Source organism: Pelophylax lessonae (genome assembly GCF_965119305.1).
Source record: "Pelophylax lessonae genome assembly, chromosome: 9".
NCBI classification, from domain to species: domain Eukaryota; kingdom Metazoa; phylum Chordata; class Amphibia; order Anura; family Ranidae; genus Pelophylax; species Pelophylax lessonae.
The window spans coordinates 250,530,080-250,555,344 of record NC_138776.1 but is presented as its reverse complement, the minus strand read 5'-3'; the positions used below and the strand labels follow the sequence as shown (position 1 = coordinate 250,555,344).

The following is a 25,265-nucleotide window of genomic DNA, read 5'->3' as shown; positions in this document are numbered from 1 at the left end:
TTAGTGTCTACAGTGGAGTTGGAGTCACTCATGTATGCAACCTACAACGTTTGTGCTACTTTCATAAGAAACAGAAAATTCCTAGTCCTTAAGCGGCTTTTGTTTTTCTACTAAAGACTGTCAGGCAGTCATGAGTGGAATCAACTAGAGTTGTGCAGAGAGAAGAAAAGGAACGAATCAGAGCTGTACATAGGGAGGAAGTTGTTGCTGATTTTTGTTGCTATCAAGTTGGGCATCCCATAATTCCTTTTCCTTATCCAAGTTATTACCCCTAATAAAACATAAAAACCAAGCTCAAAGACTGTTCCTTGTGTACAGAGAAAGTATGGAAGTTACTTGTTGCCTGGCTGTGCATGAGTGGGGGACCCAGTCATCTGCAACTCCTGCTAAGGTAGTGCTACATGTACACGAAGACAATGAAGACTTCTTTTTGTTCTCTGGTCTTCATTTCAGGCTAAGCTTTCGTACATTAGTGACGTAACAATAGTCATAGTAGTCCACGTGTTTGCTATGGGCTTGGGGGTGGAAGGAGGCTCTAGAGCATGGGTGTCCAACCTTTTGGCTCCCCCCCCCCAGCACTAATTTAACACAACTAGAGGATGATCCCTTCCGAGGCAGCCTCTGCCTACAGTTAGTTGGAAGCCGCTGTGGCCGTGCCCCCGACCCGACTTCCTTCTTCCCCATCAAAAAATAAATACAAATTGTCAGGGGGCAGTGGGCCGCATTGCCTGCGGCTCTGGGCCGCATGCGGCCCCCGGGCCGCAGGTTGGACATGCCTACTCTAGAGGCAATTTAAACATTGAAAATCGGGGCGTGGCCTGGAGCGTGATGGGATAAGTCGCATGTGGTGAGAGCTCAGTCTACCCGATCTCCGGCACATCTATCCTGCTGTGTTTTATCCGGGTATACTTACCTTTACTTGTGCCCCAGACCTTGCTGAACCTCCGGGCATCATGTCACCTCCAAAGAAGGGCGTGGATGCCGGTGCACAGCTCGCCAAATTCCGCCGACAGGAACCAGCTCCACAGGCCGAAGATGGCGCCGGCCCCTCCTCCACCGCTGAGAAGTCCGCGGCGGATACCGCTAAGGTATTAGACGCTATCTCCCTCTTTCAAAGCACTCTTACTACGAAGATAGAGGAAGTTAAACATTGAAAATCTGTGCGTATGTGAAGATAATGCCTATACCTTGTGACATTTCCAATCAAGAACAACATCTGATGTACAGTAAGTGGTGTCATTAAGTTGCCATCACAACTTCTAGTCATCCTGTCAAGCACTGAAATTAAACATGTACTGTATGTCCAACAAAGTCTTCCTCAGGGTCACCCTTTTGGGTGACTAATCAGCTAAAAACTGACGGCTGAGTAGTTGTGTGCTAACAATTATGTTATGATATCAAATATTCCTATTATTACTTTGTCTTGTTGTCTCTCTTATTTTATTTTTTTTCTTTTGACGATTTGACCATCCACTAGGACCCCTCTTTCAGCACTTGCTTGCACCATAGCATGGTTGGGTAGGAGGACTTAGAATTTACACTGAAGTCCGGAAATCTGAGATGCTAAAAAAGACTGGAGAGCTACTGAGGAAAGAGTGGTTATCTGGAAAATAATGGCATAAAGTTGATTCACTGCACTGATGCCCCTCCTCCTTGACAACTCTATCCACAATACCAGCCCCTAATAGTGCACTGACAACTGTCCGGCTGCCTGCCCTTGATTTAGACATACTTTACTGAATGTTAGGATCATTGACAGTAGGGTGGTCTCCATGGTGCGTATGAAATATTGCTATAGGGCCCTATAATCTTTGGTGACACCCCTGTTTAAATTTGAATACAAATAAATCTGATGAGAGGTCCATTTTAACTCTTCAAGTGTATTCCATGACTAGGTCTGCCTGGACCACCAGGGACAACTGGAGAAACTGGACCAAGAGGACAGCAGGGACCAGCAGGACCACAGGGAAAAACAGGAGACATGGGAGCTTCAGGTAAACTCTGAACTGTAGAACTGGGTGTTCAGTGTGACCCGGCACCTTTAAGGAGGGGTGGGCTCTCTCCAGTCACCTGTCCTCCATCTATCCATCAGCATACAGTGCTCTCACTGTGGAGACTCTTTAAAGGTAGAGTTAGGGTCTGCAGATATCAGGGTGCTTTGCCGGGGCCTGCAGCTTATGCATGTATTTGCAAATGTGTGCAACCAAACCCCTGCTTTTAATGCATACTGTTAGGCAGGTTGATTCGGTTGGTCGCAGGCTGGTTGGTAATAGGGATAGACCGATTATCGGCAAGGCTGATATGCACTTTCCCCAATATATTGGTATCGCCCCTGGAACTGGCCGATATTGCCGATATTTTTGTTACGTCATTCTGCCTTCTTAGGCCCCCTCCCTCGCCTTGGACAGCCTCTTCTGGAGTCGGGACTAGACTCGTGGGAGTGTATCACAGCCATACACCCACCCACAGCAGCCCGGCGCCAGCCAGCCACAGGCCCTGTACCAGTAAGCCAGCCACCCACAGGCCCTGAACCAGCCAGTCACCCACAGCCCTGTACCAGCCACCCACAGGCCCTGTACTAGCCAGCCAGCCACCCACAGGCCCTGTACCAGCCAGTCACAGGCCCTGTACCAGCCAGCCACAGGCTCTGTACCAGCAAGCCACCCACCCATATGCCTTGTACCAGCCAGCCACCCACAGCCCTGTACCAGCCACCCACAGGCCCTGTACCAGCCAGCCAGCCACCCATAGGCCCTGTACCAGCAAGCCACAGGCCCCGTACCAGCCAGCCAGCCACATGCACTGTACCAGCAAGCCAGCCAGCCACCCACAGGCCCTGTACCAGCCAGCCACCCACAGCCCTGTACCAGCCACCCACAGGCCCTGTACCAGCCAGCCCCCCACAGGCCCTGTACCAGCCAGCCAGCCACCCACAGGCCCTGTACTAGCCACCCACAGGCCCCTATACCAGCCAGCCAGCCACCCACAAGCCCTGTACCAGCCAGCCATAGGCCCTGTGCCAGCCAGCCACCCACAGCCCCTGTGCCAGCCACCCACCCACCACTGGGTGCCAGCCAGCCACCCACAGCCCCTGTGCCAGCCACCAACCCTCCACAGGGTTTCAGACAGCCAGCCACCCACCACAGGGTGCCAGACAGCCACCCACCCACAGACAGGTTGCCAGACAGCCAGCCACCCACAGGCACTGTACCAGCCAGCCACAGGCCCTTTACCAGTCAGCCACCCACAGGCCCTGTGCCAGCCACCCACCTACCACAGGGTGCCAGCCAGCCACCCACCACAGTGTGCCAGCCAGCCAGCCACCCACCACAGGGTGACAGCCAGCCACCCACCACAGGGTGCCAGCAAGTCAGCCATTAAGTATTAAACAGAAATTAACATGTTCAGTACCAGATTTGTGTCAAAAATTGTCTTTGTTTTTCAAAATAAAAAAATGTACAAAATATCGGCCCATATCGGGCGATACCGATACGTTGTGACCAGAATATCGGTATCAGCCCTAAAAAAAACATATCGGTCTATCCCTAGTTGGTAAGTTGTGACTGGAAACTCCTTGGCTTTTTTGATGAGAAAAGAAAGGAGGGAAACTGGAAGCCCTGTGGGGGAGGGGGGAAAGGGGAGTACACAGGGGCCCGGAGGCAGCAAAGGACAAGTGACCCAGATAGGAGAGGTGGCAGTGGCGGCATAAAGAGGAACCGATCCTCTCCATTTTCCTTCTGCAGCTGCTAAATGCCTGTGGAAGGGAGGGGAAGAGAAGCGGGCTTTCAGTGGCTGCAGGAGGAAAATGGAGGGGATTGGTTCCTCTATATGCAGCTCCCACTGCCTCGTCTATCCAGGTGTACAGCGAAACCTCACAGGCCCCTGGAGCATGGGGCTGGGTCACAATTGTGACCCCTGTGACTCCCGTAGTTATGCCCCTGGGTAATATGGTCAATGGGGGCTATTTCTAAATCTGCAGTATAGACCATTGGCAATCAAACTAGAAGATCAGATGTACTGTTTGCTGTTGGAGAGGGATCACAACCAAAGCTATGGGGTCCTGGGATTTGTAGTTACTGAGGCATGTGCATTTGAGATTTTTTTGGCTAACCTTATTATGGACTGCATGCAAATAAAGATATAATTATATATGGTCTTCTAAACTTAATTATTTTCAGTAACTGTATCATATGATTGTTTAGGAAAACCTGGTACACCAGGGGTCACAGGACCAGCTGGCCCCAAAGGAGAAAAAGGAATCACTGGGCCTTCAGGTAAAAAATAAATATTGTGAAGAAAATGAAGACCTCATTTTGTACTCTGGTCTGCAATTCAGTCAAAGCCTACAATCAATGGCTAACCAACCCCCCCCCCCCCCCCGGAGAATCCTGCTAAATACCAAGTCAGTGTCTCTGCTGCCACAGCTGTGCTGCTCAGCAACAGCGCAGGTTGTGCAGCAATCAGAGCTTGCCCCACCCCCAAGTCCCAGCAATCAGAAGAGGAGGAAGTTCCTCCTCCAAACTTATCCGGTCCCATTGCCCAGCCTTCCAGCTTCTACCTGTCCTATAGCCGACTGCTGCAATGAGAAGTAATAGATCCTGATGTAAGCTGGGGTCTTAACAAATGCTCCCTCCTTCGCTTCCACTACCCCAGCTATTTTCCTAAATCTCTCCACTCTCCTTAACCCACTCTGCTCTTCCCTTCTAACTTTGGGGACCCTATTGAAAGGGAATAGGCTCTAGGGACCATGATGTAAGGGAGGACTTTGAGATCTTAATATAAGCGGAGACTTTGGGGAGCCTAATGAAAGTGGGGTCTTTGATGTAAGGTCGAACTCTGGGGACCCAAATTTAAGGAGGGGGGACACTGATGTAAGGGGGGGAACTCCGAGGACCCTGATATAAGAAGAAGGGAATCTTGGGACCCTGATGTAAGGGGGAGGACTCTGGGAACACTAATGAAAGAAGGGGGACTCTGGGGACCCTAATTAAAGGGGTAAACTCTGATTAAAGGGGTCAGGCCCAGGGGGCCCAGGCCTAAATCTGTTTAAGGGGCCACAAAATTTCTGATGGCTGCCCTGGTGGGACCACTAGGGTTGGTGTCACCCGGTGTCATAAAACATGGTGTCATCACCACCCCCACCGAAGAATTGATACAAGAGATGGTGTCAACTGCTGATGTGACCAAAAACATGTGGACTGCCACAGAGAATGTCAAGCAAAAATTAAGGGTAAAATGATATAATTTATTTAAAATTAAGTGAACAACATAAATATAAATGCACCTCCAATAAACCAAACTGTGTAAAACAAATCAAATAACCAAACAAATAGTGACACAAAATAAGCAACTGGCTAAACCAAATATCTACACCAAGTAGGGAATGCATGCGTAATCGTAACAGAGCCGGGGTCATACACAGGAGATCAAGAAGAGGGAGCTGGGAGCAAGACAGGACAGGGAGAGGGTAACAGGAGACGGAGAGAGCAGGAGGGAAGGGATCAGGGTCCAGGAACAGGAAACAGGATGCAAGATACCGGAACACTGAAACACAGGTCAGGGGCACATGGAGACAACACCAAGGCAACAAGAGAAGGACAGGACTTAAATATACTTCCTGTATCAAGCATTAGATGATGACTAATGATTTGAGCTTCTGGCTACTGGGGGACATCCACTGGTGGACACTGAAACTGTAGTCTATAGATCTGGGAGTCACAGTACCACCTACAGTACCTATAACTTCCTAGGAGTGCATGGTGGGTCAGTGGCGATTTTGGCTCTGAGGTAGAGGGTCCTCCCTCGAAACGCGTAAGCCACATCAGGTTTTGAAGACGCCATCACGCTATCCAGCAGTAGAGAAGTGTCCTGGAAGCGAGCTGTGCCCATATCCTATATGCTTGTTCATATGCTACTTTTGTGAGTATATTGTACGCTACCCTTCTTTGATTTTAATAAACTTTTAAGTGGTAATGCACAAGGTCGGTGCGCCCTTCTCTTGTTGTTTTCTTGTAGTCACAGTACCACCAGCAGGTGAGCCCTTTCCTGACAGATGGTCAGAGACTGCAGAGAGGATACAAGAAATGGTTAGAGATTGTGGTTGTAGCCATACTCAAACTGGTGTGGGAGTCCCCAGCAGCCATGGATAGAAGGTGTGGGGGTCCAGGCTATGGGACTTCGTGTGGCCGTGCTCACAGTGGTGTGGTGGGAGTCTCCAGCAGCCATGGATGAATGGTGCTGGGCAGGGGTCCAGTCTCCAGGACTCCATGCTGCTCACAGTGGCATGGTGGTGGGATGGTGGGCCAGGATCCGGTCTCAGGGTCGGAACTCGGCAGGCCTGCCCACTGTCATGCTGCTGCGCTGTCATTCATTCAAACATGGTGCCAGGCGGAGCCATGATGTTCGCTGACTCGCTATGTATGCGCCCGCCCAGACAAAAATAGCCAATCATGTCCGAGCCCAGTCAGCTTTGGAACTGGGCATTGGGGCGAGAGAACTTAGAAACTACAAGGAGGCCCTGAGATGGAAGATACTGAAGTGAGTGAGAATCTACTGAGGACAGAGCACTTAGATTGAAAATGAATGTGTAAAGATTATTCTCTGCACTGTTGCCCCTCTTTCCTGACAACTTCTATCCACAGCACTGGTCCCTAATAGTGTACTGACTATGCTGACAGCTCTCCTGCTACCTGTCCTTCATTTAGAAATACTTTATGTTGGGATCAAAGACAGCAAAGGGGTTGGCAGGGGGCTCCATTAAAATTTCGCTATGGGGTCCCTATGATGTGTTGTTATGTTTCTGTTTACAAGGAAAAATATATCTCATGATACGTCCACTGTAACTCTTTAAATTTATTTCATAACTAGGTCCACCTGGATCACCAGGGAACACTGGACAAACTGGACCAAGAGGGGAGCAGGGACCACTAGGACCAAAGGGAGAAAGAGGAAACCAAGGAGCTTCAGGTAAGACCTGAACTGTAGAAGAACAGAGTCATCACTTTCCGGCTGATTAACCGCTTGCCGACCGCCGCACGACTATTTATGGCTGCGGTCAGCCCCGTACAGGCAAAGTGACGTAGTACTACGTCACTCGTCTGAGAGCCTCTAGGGGTCGAGCGCCCGCCGCAGGAGGCGCGCTCCCGCCCCCGCTCGTTCCCTAACATGTTCGCGCGTGTGACCGGCGGACCCGACGTCCGCCGGTCACTCGTGATCTCCCGGTACAGAGGGAGAAAGGCAGGCAGCTGATGTAAACAAAGCCGCCTGTCATTCTCCCTGATCTAACTGCAGAGATCATACGATCCTGTTATGTAGGATCGTATGTCTCTGTGGTTACATCACTAGCCACACCCCTTTACAGTTAGAAGCACGCCCCTAGGGACAAACTTAACCCCTGCATCACCAATAAAGTTAACCCCTTCCCTGCCAGTGTCATTTTTACAGTAACAGTGCATATGTATAGCACTGATTACTGTAGTAATGTCACTGGTACCCCCAAAAGTCTCAAAAATGTCAGTCAAGAGTCCGATCTGTCCGCCGCAATGTCGCAGTCCCGCAAAAAAATCGCAGATCACCGCCATTACTCGTTAAAAAAAAACAATAAAAATGACAAAAATCTTTCCCTTAGTTAGTAAAGGCAATAACTTTTGCGCAAACCAATCAAAATATGCTTATTGCGATTCTTTTTACCAAACATATGTAGCAGAAAACAAATTGGCCTAAAATGTTAAAAAACTTTGATTTTTACATTTTTTTTGGGGGGGGGGAATTTCATATAAAAAAATGTGAAAAATATTGTTATTTTTTGCAAAATTGACGCTCTTTTTTTGTTTATATCGCAAAAAGTAAAAATCGCACAGGTGATCAAATACCACCAAAAGAAAGCTCTGTTTGTGGGGAAAAAAGGACGTCAATTTTATTTGGGTACAGCGTCGCACGACTGCACAATTGTCCGTTAAAGTCACGCAGTGCCGAATCGCAAAATAGGGCCTGGTCAGGAAGGGGGTAAAATCTTCTGGGGCTTAAATGGTTAAGAGATTACTGCCATGCTATGAGCTTCAGATAAACTCTAAACTGTAGAAGAGTGTTCTGTCCCATTCATATGTGCTGAATTTTTTATGTGTTGTATTGAATTGCATTGGGTTATTATTGTTCTGGAGTATTTTGGCATCTAGTGGTGGTTTTGGGGCACTACAACCTGTTTACTTATGTAATTTGGCACCTCCCTCTGTCCTCCCCTCCTGTTAAGTGTTAGTTAGTTCAGCCCTAGCTAGGTCTTCCCTGATTATTCTAAGCTCCCTCAATCAGTGTTAGTTATTTGCAGAGATAGGACATAGAAATGTAATTGTCTTCTTACACTTGAAAAGCCTTATAAAAGTAATAGAAACATCATCTGTACTGCAATCATCTGAAGTGAAATTGGATTCAACTTCTGTGTCCTTTTGAAGAGTCAAGCTGCCTGTGAATGGTGCCAAGTCAGCAGGTGACCAGACCTCTAAGGAGGTATGGCAATGTATAAAGTAGCATTTGAAACAGAGCAAAGAGTCATAACTTTTCTGCCGATTTACTATGATGGGTGTAGGAGTCTTCATTGGCCAGCTTGAAAAAAGGAGAAACTTGTACAATATTTGGCACTACTAGACTGAAATCAGTGAGTTCACAAACCTTCATTTTTGTTTAAAGGCCACAAATGTAATATTTTGCAGCTTACCAGTCCTTAGATGTGGCGGATGCATTCATTTGCATGCATTTATGGATTAGTTATAGCTGAAAGGAAAGCAGACAGCCAAATACACAGCTAAAGTTCATATAGGAGAACAATCGTATTTGGTTTGCCATTATGTTCAGTCATTTACCAGATAATGTATGCAATGAAAACATAAAAGTTTCATTTAGAAATATCATTACCATGTTGAACTGGATGGAGGTGGGGGGGGGGGGGGGGATTAGCAGATTAAACTTTAGCATTTCCATTTGTGACTATTTAGGTCCTCCCGGAATACGAGGAATTTCCGGACCAGCTGGAGCAAAAGGAGCCAATGGGTCACCAGGTAACTGGGTACTTTGTCCACTCCATGCTTACATTACTAATTTGCATTATTTTAAAAGAAAAGAAATCAAAAGGATGACTTAATGACATTTTATTGATAAAGTGACTTAATGACATTTTACTGATAAAGAGAGGAAACAAAGAGAGGAATAACTACAGTATACCAGAGCTGAATGATAACTGTTATAATTAGGACTGTCATATGGACCATGGGATGCCTAGGTGTATTGAGGCTTGTATTATAGGTAATATGGTAAAGGGGCTAGGTCTGCAATATAGGCTACTGCACATTGGTGTTTATGAGGGCTTATATTAGGGGCAGTATGGTAAATGGAGGCCATTCTTAGGTCTATCTACAACAGTTTCTCAAATAGGGAAACCTGAGGTTTCTAGGGGTTCCTTAAGCAATGGGCAATTTCTGCCTCTCCGATATGACACCATTGTTCCTTTTTGCTATCTGTAAGGGGGGTAATTCTTCCCAATGATGACAAGAGTAAGGAGCATTCTTCCCACTGACTGTCACACTAATGTGTCATGAGTTGTAGATTTTTAATTTTTAGCAGGAGTTCCCCGAGACCAGAAATTTATTTGAAGGGTTCCTCTGTGTTGAAAAGGTTGAGAAAGGCTGATCTACAATATTAACCATGTGGCAGCTATATTTAAGGGGGGTCATATTAGATTCAATTAAATAAATATGGCTATTAGGGATGGGCCGAACAGTTTGGAGATGGCCTCTTTCTGTTCCAACATAACTGCCAGTGCACAAACAAGGTCCATAAAGACATGGATGAGCGAGTTTGGGGAGGAGAACCTTGAATTGAGTCCTGACCTCAATCCGATAAAACACGTTTAGGAGGAATTAAAGCGGAGACTGCAAGCCAGGCCTTCACTTCCAACATCAGTGCCTGACCTCACAAATGCGTTTCTGGAAGAATGGTCAAAAATTCCCATAGACACACTCCTAAACCTTGTTGACAGGTCTCCTAGAAAAGCTGTTATAGCTGCCAAGGGTGGGCCAACTAAATATTGAACCCTACGGACTAAGACTGGGATGCCAGCAAAGTGCGTGTAAAGGCAGGCATCCCAATATTTTTGGTAATATAGTGTATGTGGCATTCACTCTGGGCCCCGTAGCAGCCGGCATGATCTGCCATCTTCCCATACACTGGCATCTCCCCAAAAAGCATCACCGCTTTTTTTATGAACAAAATTACCACTAGAGGTATAAAGTATGAACCTGAATTCAGAGCTTTATAAGTATAGTTTTCTTTTAAAACACAGACTTGCAGATGTGGATTGCTCATTGGACTGTTTACGATAGGCTATTTACAACATGTCTTCATTAAGAGTCTTTTGAAGGCTTTGACTAATGGGAGTGTAAAGCAGTTTTTCTTAGCTTCTAGCCTGGACTGCACCATATCAAATGTCCTCAAACTGACATGAAATAAATATCCAACCATTTTTATCAGCAATTTGTGAATTTTATAAAAAATGAAGCTGGCATTGTATTTCTGATGACTTCCCCATTCCCCCTACATGCTCATCAGACCTCACTCTTGTCAATGGTGGCTATTAACAGCTAATATTCTATATGGTATTTTAATGTTAATACTTTCAGTAACTCTATCACATGGCTGTTTAGGAACACCTGGGACTCCAGGGACCACTGGACAAGCAGGGTCAAAGGGGGAAAGAGGAAACAGTGGGCCTTCAGGTAAAAAAAAAAAAAGAGCATTCTTTATGTATATATAACAGTTAAAACTCCATTTTGTTCTCTGGTCTGCATTTTAACAAAATAGCTACTGTATAAAAATTAATGTTAAATGTTTATTCCCTGCACTCATGCGCCTCTTCACCGGCAACTTCTGTCCACAGCGCTGGTCCCTAATAGTGTACTTACTATGCTGACAGCTCTCCTGCTACCTATTCTCGATTTAGATATTAAGATCAATTACACTAGAAAGGTCACTAGGGGAGCCCTATCAAAGTTTTGCTATTGGTTCCCATGATCTGTAGTGAGAGGAATAGTGCTCCATCATTGGTGTCAGTGAGAGGAATAGTGTCCTATTATTGCTGTCCATGAAAGGAATAGTGTCCCATCGCTGGTGTCCATGAGAGGAAATAAGTCCCCTCATTGGTGTCCGTGAGAGGAATAGTGCCCCATTGTTGGTGTCAGTGAGAGGAATAGTGCCCCTTCATTGGTGTCAGTGAGAGGAATAGTGCCCCATCATTGGTGTTTGTAAGAGCAATACTGCCCCATCATTGGTGCCAGTGAGAGGAATAGTGTCCCTTTATTGCTGTCCATGAAAGGAATAGTGTCCCATGGTAGGTGTCAATGAGAGGAAATGTGTCCCCTCATTGGTGTCCATGAGAAGAATAGTGCCCCATCATTGGTGTCCGTAAGAGGAATAGTGCCCCATTGTTGGTGTCAGTGAGAAGAATAGTGTCCTATTATTGGTGTCCATGAAAGGAATAGTGTCCCATAATTGGTGTCTGTAAGAGGAATTGTGCGCCCTCATTGGTGTCAATGAGAGGAATAGTGTCCCATTCTTGGTGTCCATGAAAGGAATAGTGCTCCATCGTTGGTGTCTATTAAAGAAATAATGCTCCATCGTTGGTGTCCATTAGAGAAATAGTGCCCCATTGTTGGTGTCAGTGAGAGGAATAGTGCTGCATCGCTGATGTCAGTAAGAGGAATAGTGCCCCATCATTGGTGTCAATGAGGGGAACAGTGTCCCATTAATAGTGTCCATGAAAAAATTGTGTCCCATCATTGGTGTCCATGAGAGGAAATGTGCCCCATCATTGGTTTCGCTGAGAGGAATAGTGCCCCATCGTTGGTGTCTGTGAGAGCAATAGTGCCTCAGTCATCGTTGGTGTCTGTGAGAGGAATAGTGCCTCATCGTTGGTGTCCATGAAAGGAATAATGCCCCAGTGTTGGCGTCAGTGAGAGGAATAGTGCCCCGTTGTTGGTGTCAGTGAGAGAAATAGTGCCCCAGTGTTGGTGTCAGTGAGAGGAATAGTGGAAAAAACCTCTTAACAGCTGAACTCCATGCCAACTGGGATGTGGCCTTTTTTGAAAGGTACATTGCGGATGGCATGGTACCAAGAAGCCTCCGATGGGAAGTATACCCTCAAAGTGATTTGATAGACATAAACGAGTGGTATCAATGTTTTAATAAATCAGGGCTGAATCTTATGAAGTTTATGTTAGCCAAAAAGAAACAAAAACTATTAAGACTAGATGATGAGATTAGTACTATCAAAGAGAAACTTAGTACCTTCAAAAGTGGAGAGGAATATAAAAAGAAATTGGAAGCTTTGAAAAAGCATTTGGAGAAAGAGGAATCTGAACAAAAAAATAAGAAAAAGAAAAAATTCTCCAGAGATGTTGGGGATTATAAGCGGGGTGAGGTCTTTAAATGGCAATCTACCATTATATCTAAAGGAGCGTCTGGGGAGGGGGGTTCGGGAGATTCCACGGAGGAGATGGAGATCCCCGGTACCCAACCACCAGTGGGACCCAGGCCAAATTCTAATAATGTTGATGTTTCTTCACCTAGACCCCCACCCATACAGTGGATTCAGAGGGGTCGAGGGAGAGGAAGGGGCAGGGGTAGAGGGAGAGGGAAGCCACATCCCACTAATAACTATCCGGTTTACCATCAAAATAGATTTGAACCTCTATCTGAACAATTACTCAGGTCGCTTTATGACCACACATCCTCAGGAACAAAATAGATTCGGCCCATATGATGATCGGGCCCAGTCAGGTCCAGATAGGGGTTATCAAAGACCTCCTTTTTACGATCATGATTATAATAATTATGACTATGGGGGTTCCTATTCCGGAACTCGTACATATGGTGGATGTAATAATCAGAATAATGTTTTTTTTCAAGAGACCCCAAAAGGCAAAAGGTTAAAAAATTTAAAAGAGGGTCCAGAGGGGGGAGGAGGATCCGAAAGAAAAAGGAGGCGACTTTAAGAGACGCTGGCCTTTTTAACCTTAGTTCAGCACCTATCTCCAAGGAGGAGAAACACGTTTTAAACCATGGTCTTAAATATGCGCCCCCTAGGCCTTTGAATAAATTCGATACGTTTATCGACTTGCAGAAGTTTGTTCGAAAGATGAGCATCAAACGTCATCTGCTTACAAACCAGATTCAACCAAGAACTAATTATGTGATGGGTGTCAAAACCACCACTTTGGCAAATGCCTCCACTTTCAATCCCCCAGGAGCAATGGCTCCCTCCCTAACAGTATTTAGGGATTTGGTGGCTCAGGACATTGATGCCTTATCATCTAAAAACCCTAAGATGAATCCTACATTTGTTAAGGGACTTAAGAGTCTTAAAGAAAGGGATGACATCATTGTAAGACCTGCCGATAAAGGCGGGGGGATTGTTATTTTGGATACTTCTGCCTACAATAGTGAGATGCTTAGGCTATTGTCAGATCTAGAGACCTATGAAGTTCTGGCGGGTAATCCTACTGCTAAATATAAAAAAGGATTGGGTGTTCTAGTAGATGCTGGGTTTAAGAATAAGCATCTTACAAAGAAGGAAAAAGATTTTTTGATTCCTCTGGCCCTCGAGGACACCTGTAATGTATTACCTGCCTAAGGTACATAAAGATCCCATTAACCAACCCGGGCGGCCTATTGTTAGCGGAATTGATTCCGTGACCTCCCGGGTGGGTAAATACATTGATAAATTCCTCCAATCCTTGGTGGTTAAGACCCCCTATTTTTTGCGGGATTCTATGCAAGTCGTGAACGAGTTGAGGAACATCAGTTGGAAGGAGATTTACATCTTAGCCACCGCTGATGTTTCCTCATTATATACTATTATTTCGCACAAGCATGGAATGGAGGCAGTAGCTCATTATTTGAGACAGGGTGTACCTTTGGGATTCCAGAGGGAATTTTTGATGTCACTCCTCGACTTTGCAATGAGTCGCAACTATTTCTGGTTTGACAACACCTATTACCGTCAGAGTCGAGGAGTGGCCATGGGAGCACCAAGCATGGCCAATTTGTTTATGGCCAGATGGGAGGAGGATGTCATCGGTACTGTTCCCCAGCTGGAGCTTGTACTCTGGAGGAGGTACATTGATGACATCCTCCTCCTATGGGAAGGGGATTTTGCTTCTTTGGAACTATTCATGACTAGGTTAAACAGGAATGATAGGGGGATTGTGTTGACCTTCGAGTGGAGCAAGAATGAGATTCACTTTTTGGATCAAAATATCAAAATTTTGGATGATCAAATCGTCACCTCCACGTACTTCAAGGAAACTGACAGGAACGGATTTATTGACAAAACCAGCTGTCGCCATCCATCTCTGCTGAGATCCGTTCCTGTCAGTCAATTCTTGAGGCTCAGGCGTAACTGTTCCAAAAAGGAGGATTTCCTTAAAGAGGCTGTCTCCTTAAAGAGGAAATTTTTGGAGAAGGGCTATGATGAAAAAGACCTTGATTCTGCCATTTTATGAGAAGAATAGTGTCCCAATATTGGTGTCCATTAAAGGAATAGTGCCCCATCCTTGGTGTTCATGAAAGGAATAATGCCTCATCGTTGGTGTAAGTGAGAGGAATGGTGTCCCATTATTGGTGTCCATGAAAGGAATAGTGGCCCATCCTTGGTGTCTGTGAGAGGAATAGTGCCTCATCATTGGTGTCAGTAAGAGGAATAGTGCCCTATCATTGGTGTCCGTGAGAGGAATAGTGCCTCATCATTGGTGTCAGTAAGAGGAATAGTGCCCTATCATTGGTGTCCGTGAGAGGAATAGTGTCCCATCATTGGTGTCTGTGAGAGAAATAGTGCCCCATCATTGGTGTCCATGAGAAGAATAGTGCCCCATCATTGATGTTATTGAGAGGAATAGTGCCTCATCATTGGTGTCAATAAGAGGAATAGTGTGATATCAATGGTGTCTGTGAGAGAAATAGTGCCCCATCATTGGTGTTCATGAGAGGAATAGTGCCCTATCATTGATGTTATTGGGAGGAATAATGTCCCATCATTGAGGTCAGTGGGAGGAATAGTGCCCCACTAATGGTTTCAGTGGCAGAAATTATGCCCCAAGGGCTGGTAAAAAGCAAGTAAAGGGCAGCATCTGACCCCCAGGCCACAGTTTGGAGACCACTGCTGTAGAGCACCTATTGTATGTCCCAGGTGAGTTTAAATTGCCAAAAGAGAGAGGTGCAAAACCGGAAGTGGACAGAAGATCAGAGGTTTAAAAAAGTGTATGAGAGGAGCCTGGGAGATGTATAAATCCCGTACATAACTTTTCCAGGCTCCCTGTGCGACACTACAGTGGCGTATCATTAGCTCTACAACACTAGAATAGTGGGTGCATTGGTTGTTGTTGTTAAGGAGGGGGAACCCAAGCAAAGGTTTGCTATGGTGTCCTGGGATTTGTAGTCGCCCCGCAAGCCATGTGCATTCCAGATTAAATTTTTGCAATCCTTTAGCACAAGTTGTATATAAATAAAAATAACATTCTACAAGTACATGTTGCTCTAACATGAATTATTTTAAGTAACTGTATTACATTATTTTTTAGGAACACCTGGCATACCAGGGGCCGTAGGACCTGCAGGCCCAAAAGGAGAAAGAGGAAACAATGGACTTCCAGGTAAAAAAGGAACATATTGTTTGTGGCCATGAAGGAAATACATTTTGTTCTTTGTTCTCCAGTCTGCATTTTAACCCAAGCCTCCATTATATTGTAATTTTGCTGCAACTTAAAGTTAAACTCAGGATAAGAATATGCACTGCTCAAAATAATTAAAGGAAGATTTTTAATCAGAATTAGGCAAACCAACTCCTCCAGGATGGCACATCAATGCGTGCCATTGCCAGAAGGTTTGCTGTGTCTCCCAGCACAGTCTCAAGAGCATAGAGGAGAGTCCAGGAAACAGGCAGCTGCTCTAGGAGAGCTGGACAGGGCCGTAGAAGGTCCTTAACCCATCAGCAGGACTGGCATCTGCTCCTTTGTACAAGGAGGAACAGGATGAGCACTGCCAGAGCCCTACAAAATGACCTCCAGCAGGACACTGGTGGGAATGTCTCTGACCAAACAATCAGAAATAGACTTTGTGAGTGTGGCCTGAGGGCCCGATGTCCTCTAGTGGGCTCTGTGCTCACTGCCGGCACCATGGAGCTCAATTGGCATTTGCCGTTGAACACCAGAATTGGCAGGTCCGCCACTGGCACCCTGTACTTTTCACAAATGAGAGCAGGTTCATCCTGAGCACATGTGACAGGCATGAAAGGGTCTTGAGAAGCCGTGGTGAATGTAATGCTGCCTGTAACTTTGTTCAGCATGATCGGTTTGGTGGTGGGTCAGTGATGGTCTGGGGAGGCATATCCATGGAGGGATGTACAGATCTCTGCAGGCTAGACAATGGCACCCTGACTGCCATTAGGTATCGGGATGAAATCCTTGGACCCATTGTCAGACCCTACGCTGGAGCAGTGAGTCCTGGGTTCCAACCTGGTGCACAACAATGACCGTCCTCATGTGGTGAAAGTATGTAGCAAGTTCCTGGAGAATGAAGGAATTGATACAATTGAATGGCCTCCACACTCGCCTGACCTAAATCCAAAAGAACACCGCTGGGATATTATGTTTTGGTCCATCCAACGCTGCCAGGTTGCACCTCAGTCTGTTCAGGAGCTCATTGATGCCCTGGTCCATGTCTGGGAGGAAATGCCCCAGGACACCAACCGTCATCTCATTAGGAGCATGCCCCAACGTTGTCAGGCATGCATCCAAGTAAGCGGGGGCCATACAAACTACTGAGAACCATTTGAGTTAGTTTGCAGCAATGACATTTCACCAAAATGGACTCGCCTTCTGCATCATTTTTTCACTTTGATTTTCGGGGTGTCTTTGAATTCAGCCACCAGTAGGTCGATCATTTGAATTTCCATCAAATGATGTGGAATCCTTTCATTTCTAACAACAGTCCATATCAGTATAGATCCTAACACATTAGCAAGTTTATATCAGTATAGATATCCAGCATGAGGTTTTTCCCTATTCAGATCTCATGTGTTTTCAAAGTGTTCCTTTAACCACTTCTGGACCGGAAAAATGTACCCCCTAATGACCAGGGCATATTTTGCGATTCGGCACTGCGTTAATTTCACAGACAATTGCGCGGTCATGCAACGCTGTACCCAAATAAAATTGATGACCTTTTTTTCCCACAAATAGAGATTTCTTTTGGTGGTAATTGATCACCTGTGCGATTTTTATTTTTTGCGCTATAAGCAAAAAAAGTGCGACAATTCTGAAAAAAAACTATATTTTTCACACTCTGCTATATTTAAAATTATAATTTAAAAATCAACATTTTAGGCCAATTTGTTTTCTGCTACATATTTTTGGTAAAAAAAAAAACCCGCAATAAGCGTAATTTGATTGGTTTGCGCAAAAGTTATCGCGTCTAATAACTATGGGAAAAATGTATGTAATATTTATTGTTTTTTGGTTTTTTTACTAGTAATGGCGGCGATCTGCGATTTTTGCGGGACTGCGACATTGCGGCGGACAGATCGGACCCCTGATTGACACTTTTGGGGGGACCAGTGACATTACTACAGTAATCAGTGCTAAAAAATATGCACTGTTACTGTAATAATGACACTGGCAAGGAAGGGGTTAACAGTGTGGGTGATCCGATTTTTTTTTAAATATCCCCGGGACAGTCAGGGCTAGTGCATTCCACAATGGCTAGCCTCTGATCTGTCCCGGGTTGCACTTACCTGTTAGGACAAATACTTACCTTGAAAACGTCTTGTCCAGCGCTGCCATCTCAGATGTGGGCAGCTTGAAGCCAGCGAGATCCTCTTCGGCGTCCTCTTCCGCCTTCTTCGGTCCCTCGATGCCCTGCGCCGGCCCCGCCGTCACTTCCGGTGTGCGCGCGTCATCCCTCCACAGCTTCTGGGCATGCCCAGAAGCTGTTTAGAAGGGGATGACGCGCGCGCCCCGGAACTGACGTCGGGGCCGGTGCAGGCGCAATGATTCCTGGAAGCGATGACGTTCAGCTCCCAGGAATCATTGCAGAGCCAGGAAGTGACGACGGGCCGCGGCCGAGGAAGGAGGAAGAAGGAAGTAAGGTAAGTATTTTTTCTTCGCTACGAGGTAAGTAAAAAAAAAAAAAAATGCGATTATCCATATCTTTTTCAGGTGACCCGGAGCGAGAAGATGGAGGTAAGTATAAAATTAGGGTGGAACTCCACTTTAACTATATAGAGGATCCCCTGGCTACAGAGTAAGGAAAGGACAAAATGATTTAAAGGCAAACAAACAACAAGGCATGTGTAACAAGATGGATGAACAGAGAGATGCCTTTAGTTAAAATAAAGATCCTCAACTAACAGATATTTGTAGGCTACAATTCATTTTGTCCTTCCTCTGGCACACATTGATAGGTTAATGTATAACTGTATAGATTTTGTTTCACTAACTCTTTAAATAAATATGTTTTGTAACTGACAGGACCATTAGGCCGGAAAGGGGAAAAAGGAGACAGCGCAGCTCCAGGTAACAAGGCCATTTTTCCTGAAAGGGAAAGTTCCTTGCTTACATAATTGCATACTATTGTAACTCTTTTACCTGCATTATGAACAGAAATGAAGTCAGACGGTGTCTCCCATCTCTAGGGATCCCTATTAAGCTGGCCATAGATGGATCGATTTTCTTTCCCGCAAACCACAGGTGGTAGGAAAGAAAAGTGGGAACTTATCTGAGAGGCAGAACTTGTGCATTGCTCAAGGAACCCTTAGCAACCCTTGGAGGAACCCTGGTGAAGAAACCCTGATCTAAGGGGTTTTTGGGGCATATCAGCAGAGCCCACTGGAGGATTCTCCAGCCCTCTCGGCTATTAAAAGTCAAATCATAAGTGAGTAGGCTTGCGTATTAAGGGTTAGGCAAACTAACTCTCACCAAGGGAAAAGAGTAAGGGCGCTTCTTTAAGAGCTATTCCTCCAGTACCAACACCAACTTTCAATGGGTATAAGCAAGCAGCAACAATAGATAAAAGGAATGTCACTTGCAGCAGCACGTCAGCAAGGACAAGCAACTCTATTAGAAATCAGAAGAAACAGAAGGCGCTTCTAAGTGCAGCATTTACAATGTTTAATTAGGAACAATAGGAGAAAAGAAAAAATGTTGGACTTTATAGGCACAATTATTTGAAATTGTATTCTTTATTAAGAAATGGTTAAAAAATAGAACAAGAGTCAAAAGCAAAAAGAAGGGGGTAAAGACCTTAATAATGGAGGCATATTACCTCCAATACATATGCATACATAGTCACACATATGGTATGTTAATACAAACTATTAAAGACAGTAGCAATATAATACATCACATATTCATAGGGCTCAAAGGCGATTACAGGAAAAACTGTTGAAACGCCCCTGAGTTCCACCTATATGAACGTTGGTAGATAAACGTTGGATGTAGCCAGGTTGCCCTACATGTTTCGCTTATAATATAAGCTTCCTCTGGAACTACTGGTACAAGGGGTGTCTGGATAAAAAAACAGGTGATGAGCAGATACAAAGTAAGTAGAGTAAGCCTTAAAAGGTGTGGCAATTAAGGAGGGGTTCTCTGTGTCTGGAGTGTGCTGCCGATAAACGCCTAAATGTTTTCAAAAATACAAGATTTTGTTTTTTAGGAGGCCAAAAGTTTGTCTCCATATAACCAGAATTGTAGTGCCGTTCAGGAGTATAGGATAAGAGGTCTTACAAAGCCTGGAAGTCCAGGAGTAGTAAAAGCCTATGGTAGAATGCCAATGGCGGCATTCCCTATCCGGGGGGACATACATCCTCTGTACTGGAGTGAAATTCTGCCTTATACCCTCTCCTGCCCTGTCAGGATTCTAGTACCTGCTCTACCATAGGCGTTTACTACTCCTGGACTTCCATAGTAAACACCTATGGTAGAGCAGGTACTAGAATCCTGACAGGGCAGGAGAGGGTATAAGGCAGAATTTCACTCCAGTACAGAGGATGTATGTCCCCCCGGATAGGGAATGCCGCCATTGGCATTCTACCATAGGCGTTTACTACTCCTGGACTTCCAGGCTTTGTAAGACCTCTTATCCTATACTCCTGAACTGCACTACAATTCTGGTTATATGGAGACAAACTTTTGGCCTCCTAAAAGACAAAATCATGTATTTTTGAAAACATTTGGGCGTTAACCGGCAGCACGCTCTAGACACAGAGAACCCCTCGTTAATTGCCACACCTTTTAAGGCTTACTCTACTTACTTTGTATCTGCTCATCACCTGTTTTTTTATCCAGACACCCCTTGTACCAGTAGCCCCAGAGGAAGCTTATATTATAAGCGAAACATGTAGGGCAACCTGGCTACATCCAACGTTTATCTACCAACGTTCATATAGGTGGAACTCAGGGGCGTTTCAACAGTTTTTCCTGTAATCGCCTTTGAGCCCTATGAATATGTGATGTATTATATTGCTACTGTCTTTAATAGTTTGTATTAACATACCATATGTGTGACTATGTATGCATACAGTATATATTGGAGGTAATATGCCTCCATTATTAAGGTGTTTATCCCCTTCTTTTTGCTTTTGACTCTTGTTCTATTTTTTAACCATTTCTTAATAAAGAATACAATTTCAAATAATAGTGCCTATAAAGTCCAACATTTTTTTCTTTTCTCCTATTCCTACACACATTGGGATGTGGCACTTGTATATTTTCATTGCGCCCAAGCTTACTGCGGCCTGGTAGTGCAATTAACAATCCAATTAACTAATTAGGAACAATGGTTAAAAACACTTACAAGATCCATTGTATAAGTAGGCATGTCAGCATAGAAAACATCCTTGCTTAGCCCCATGCCTCTAGTCTAGAAGGAGATAAGCTGGCCAGCAGCTGTACGAGATATCCAAGGAGGAGAAGCAGTCATTCACATAGGACTAAGCAAGAAATTTTCTATGCTGACATGCCTACGTATATCATGGATCTTGTAAGTGTTTTTAACCATTGTTCTTAAACATTGTGACCGCTGCACTTAGAAGAGCCTTCTGTTTCTTCTTTTAACTCTCACCAAGGCTAACTGGTATGGTGGTTCCTTTTTAAGGTAGCTCTCAAGTGTTCAAAGGGCCCTGACTTAGCCCCAGGAGAAACGCCAAGATATTATTGACAGTTCAGAAAATGTTTATTTGTCACGGCAATCTTCGAAAAAACGAAAACTCCCTTCATCAAGACTCCAAAGCAGTTTCACGACTAGTTTAAGGTTGAGATCCTAACATTCAACTCTTTATAGCAGTCTCAAGGTACGACACCATAATTGGTTTGACTATACATGGCAAGACATGTACAGTATTTGCAAAATAAAACTTTCATAGATTGTTACACAACTAGATGTAACAAAAAATTGACATGCAGTCTATATGAAAAAACACACACAATCCGAAATCTGCAGCGCAAATCCAAGCTCAGATGTATAATAGTATATGAAAGTTTTACTTAAAGGAGTTATAAAGACAGAAGTTGCATTCTATGCATTAAGATAAAAAGCCTTCTGTGTGTAGCAGCCTCCCCAGCACCCCTTAATACTTACCTGAGCCCCATCTCTCCTTATCAATGTCCACGGGTCCCTCGGTCATCCAGGACTCTCCCTCCTGATTGGCTGAGACACAGCTGCGGCGCCATTGGCTCCTGCGGCTGTCAATCAAAGTCATTTAGCCAATCAGAGGGGGGGGAGGCCCAACGACAGCTCCGTATCTGAATGGACACACAGAGCTGCAGCTTGGCTCGGCTGCTTGCTGTGGGGGGCACTCGACAGGAGGGAGGGGCCAGGAGCAGCAACGAGGGACCCGAGAAGAGGAGGATTCAGGCTGCCCTGTGCAAAACCAACTTCACAGAGGAGGAAAGTGTAACATCTTTGTTATTTAATTTTTTTTTTTTTTAAAAAGGAGACTTTACAATTACTTCATCAACAACACCAATAACCTGGATGCCCCCCATCTGACTTTCCTCTTACCCCCTCCCACCCCTCTGATCCACACCCCTTCCTCTTCCTTCTTTTAATATACCCTGTGTCCCTCCCTAGTCTCACACTTTTCTTTCTCCCTTTCTCTTCTGTACCACAAATACCATACTCTCTCCACACTTTCATATGATAGCACTGAAAGCTTTATTAGCCAATCGCCATCAGAGCTGTCACGTGGGAGGGTGAGTCACATGTTCCCTCGTACCTTGAACTACTAGGTAATTCTCCGACCTCAGGGGTAGTGGTCTCCAAACTGTGGCTGGTGGCCCAGATGTGGCCCTTGCTTGCTTTCATCCGACCCTCGGGGCACTGTTTCCCCTATTGATTTGAGGCACTATTACTTCCACTGACAACAACAATGGGGCACTTTTGCTTCAACTGACACCAATGATGGGTCAATACTCCTTCCACAGACACAAACAATGGGGCACTATTCCTTCCACTGACACCAATAATGGGGCACTATTCTTCTCACTGACACCAAGGATGGGTTACTATTCCTTCCACTGGCACCGCCACCAACAAAGGGGCACTATTCCTTCCACTGGCACCAACAAAGGGAAAATATTCCTTCCACTGGCACCAACAAAGGGGAAATATTCCTTCCACTGGCACCAACAATGGGGCAATTTTACTCCCACTGACACCAACGATGGGTCACCATTTGTCCCACTGACAACAATGATGAAGCACTATTTCTCCTTTGAACTACAGGTACTTTGTAATTGTGTTACTCCCACTGACCCGTAAGCCTGGGACATTATCTACTTCCACTGCTGCTAAGGCATTTTCTACTCCCACTGGCCACAGTCCGTCCCCCTAAAGTCTGAAAGACAGTAAACTGGCCCTTTGTTTATAAAGTTTTGAGACCCCTGCTCTGAGGGAACAATAACATATTGTGACTGTACAGTTGTTGCTTGGCTCTATATTCTTTGCCTAAAATGAACCTGATCTCCTTCTAAGGACCCAAACCACCAAAAGCAAGACTAAAAAGCAGATGACTATTTTTTCCTACACTTACTGTTCAATAGCTTCAAAAGCCTCCCAGGACATGCAAAAACATGGGGAGCTCAATTATGGAAATAGCAACTTCAGCTCTAAAGTCTCCTGATTCTCCTGCTTTGCTATTGGCCCCTCAATATGAGAACTGGCTTTACTGACCAACAATAAAATGAAAGAGGCAGGCCAGACCTCCGACTTCAAAGCTCAAGTCATCTGCATAATTCAGCTCCTCCTGGTTTTTGGGCTTCTCCTGAGGACCTACTTAGGCACCTCTAGATTAAAGATTTTAAGTCTTGCTAGCAATTTAGCCTTCTGTACACGGGCCATGTAGACACAGAGTACAGAGGACTTAAAAAGTGAATCATCTGAGTAATAATCTACTTTACTTTTCTTAGCATTTGAAGAGCTTAAAAAGCGAATCTCGGATTTGGAAAAAAGACTTCAATCAAGCTTAGAACAGCAGAGAAAAGGTTAGCTGGATACGATAAAATAGCGTTAACCATGACCATAACTAGGAAAAAGCAAATCCGGAGAGCCAGCACGAGGATGGTGGGAACCCCTCATAATGGGCACAACAACCCAGAAACTTCATGCAGAGATATCACCACCAGCAGAGAAATAGAAGGGACTATTGGGGGTTGAACTCTCCAGCATTCACCAAAGACTGGAGTATCACTTTTGAGTTGACTGACCCTTTAAGCTATTAATTTTTAAAAAGTCTAAAAACAGAGTAACTTCTCTCCACCATTTGGCAATTTACAGTTCAGGCCCGCAAGAGGTCAGATTCTGCCTGGAAGCAAAGACAGCTATTTTTTCTTAATCAATCTGTGGGAAGAGACTGGGGAAAACCAACACAGACAAGGGGGGACATTCTAACAGCCAGGTAGACCTTCCCACCATATCAGAAATTGACTGGGGCAACCTATGCCAGTATCTACCACACAGAAGCAGGTAACACCAGGCAATTACATTTTTTTGCTAAGTAGGTAACCATCCAGGAAAGATTATATTTAATTGAGTTAAGCAACAAAATCACAGTTCCATAATCAAACAGGTTTCTTTCTTATACATTTTCCCCTTTTTCTTTCAGCGTTTGTATATCTCAAGGGAGGAGCCAGAAGCGGTGACAAAATCTACATTTCAAATGGCGCTGAAGTCACTTATGATAAAGCAGTAACCATTTGTAGAAATGCTGGAGGTCAGCTGGCCTCACCGCATAATTCAGCAGAGAATAATGCTATTCTTACCATCCGCAACCAATTTGGCAAAAATGCAGTTCTTGGTATGAACGACAAAAAGACGGATGGAACTTTTCGATATCTCAACAATGTGGTCATCTCCTACAAGAACTGGGATTCGGGGGAACCCAATAATTACAAGGGAACAAACGAGCAGTGCGTGGAGATGCGAGATAGCGGAAGATGGAATGACTATGTTTGTAGCAGCAATCTTGTGATTTGTGAGTTCTAAGTCCCCAGAAATTCCATGACCTTACCCTCTATGATTATGCTACTTTAGTGACCCTGTTTATCTAAGTTTCCAACACATCCTGACTTCCATTATTGCTTTTACTCACCTTCCCTTAACTTACTCGCTGCAGGAAGCTTTATGTAATATCCTTGTTGGCTTGGTTGGAACTTTCAAAAGGCATAGGACTCTTTCTTAGGCACTCAATGAGTGGAAAGGAGGTAGGTCACAGGCTCGCAAATACCCAGGCGCATGAAGTGTTACTCTGTGAGTTGCAGGGGTGAAGGGAAGATGATTATGTACAACTTGGAAGCTTTGTCCTGCATGGACAAAACACAAGTTCACTTTAATGGAAACCTAAACCTAAGAGAATATGAACATTAATTTGGCCTTTTGAAAATGCTGTCTACCAATTGGAGAAACTGTAAACTTTCATTAAAATTAGCTAAAAAGAAATAAAGGCATTTCCAAAAATTGCATTTTTTTTACCTATGAATAAATAAAGAAAAAAACAAATATGAGCATTTTCAAATTGGGGGTTCTGGCCCTCAAATTTCCTTGCTTGTTCTAGATCAGTAGCTCGGAATGTACTCGAGCCAGAGGAAGCCAGGCCAGTCATTTTCAGAAGGAAGTCAGCAATAGAAGTCTTTATATTTTTATCAGTGCACGTTTCCTTTAACATCTTCCCTACA

At 44.8% G+C, this 25,265-nt stretch overlaps 1 protein-coding gene across 5 annotated transcripts in view; it reads left to right on the top strand.

Annotated features, from left to right (window-relative positions):
- The window catches only part of LOC309562769 (uncharacterized protein), a 62,612-nt gene extending 37,880 nt beyond the window's left edge, over positions 1-24,732 (top strand). For 3 of the 5 annotated variants that reach the window (XM_082267069.1, XM_082267072.1, XM_082267068.1), the window contains 8 exons: positions 1,896-1,994; positions 4,203-4,274; positions 6,868-6,966; positions 8,988-9,050; positions 15,621-15,692; positions 18,567-18,611; positions 23,502-23,576; positions 24,197-24,732. In XM_082267069.1, coding sequence (XP_082123195.1) covers positions 1,896-1,994; positions 4,203-4,274; positions 6,868-6,966; positions 8,988-9,050; positions 15,621-15,692; positions 18,567-18,611; positions 23,502-23,576; positions 24,197-24,576 — 905 coding nt within the window. In that variant the 3' untranslated portion in view covers positions 24,577-24,732. The remainder of the gene's footprint in view (positions 1-1,895; positions 1,995-4,202; positions 4,275-6,867; positions 6,967-8,987; positions 9,051-15,620; positions 15,693-18,566; positions 18,612-23,501; positions 23,577-24,196) is intronic. The other 2 variants (XM_082267071.1, XM_082267070.1) reach the window with 2 other exon arrangements.
- The last annotated feature ends 533 nt before the right edge of the window (positions 24,733-25,265 follow it).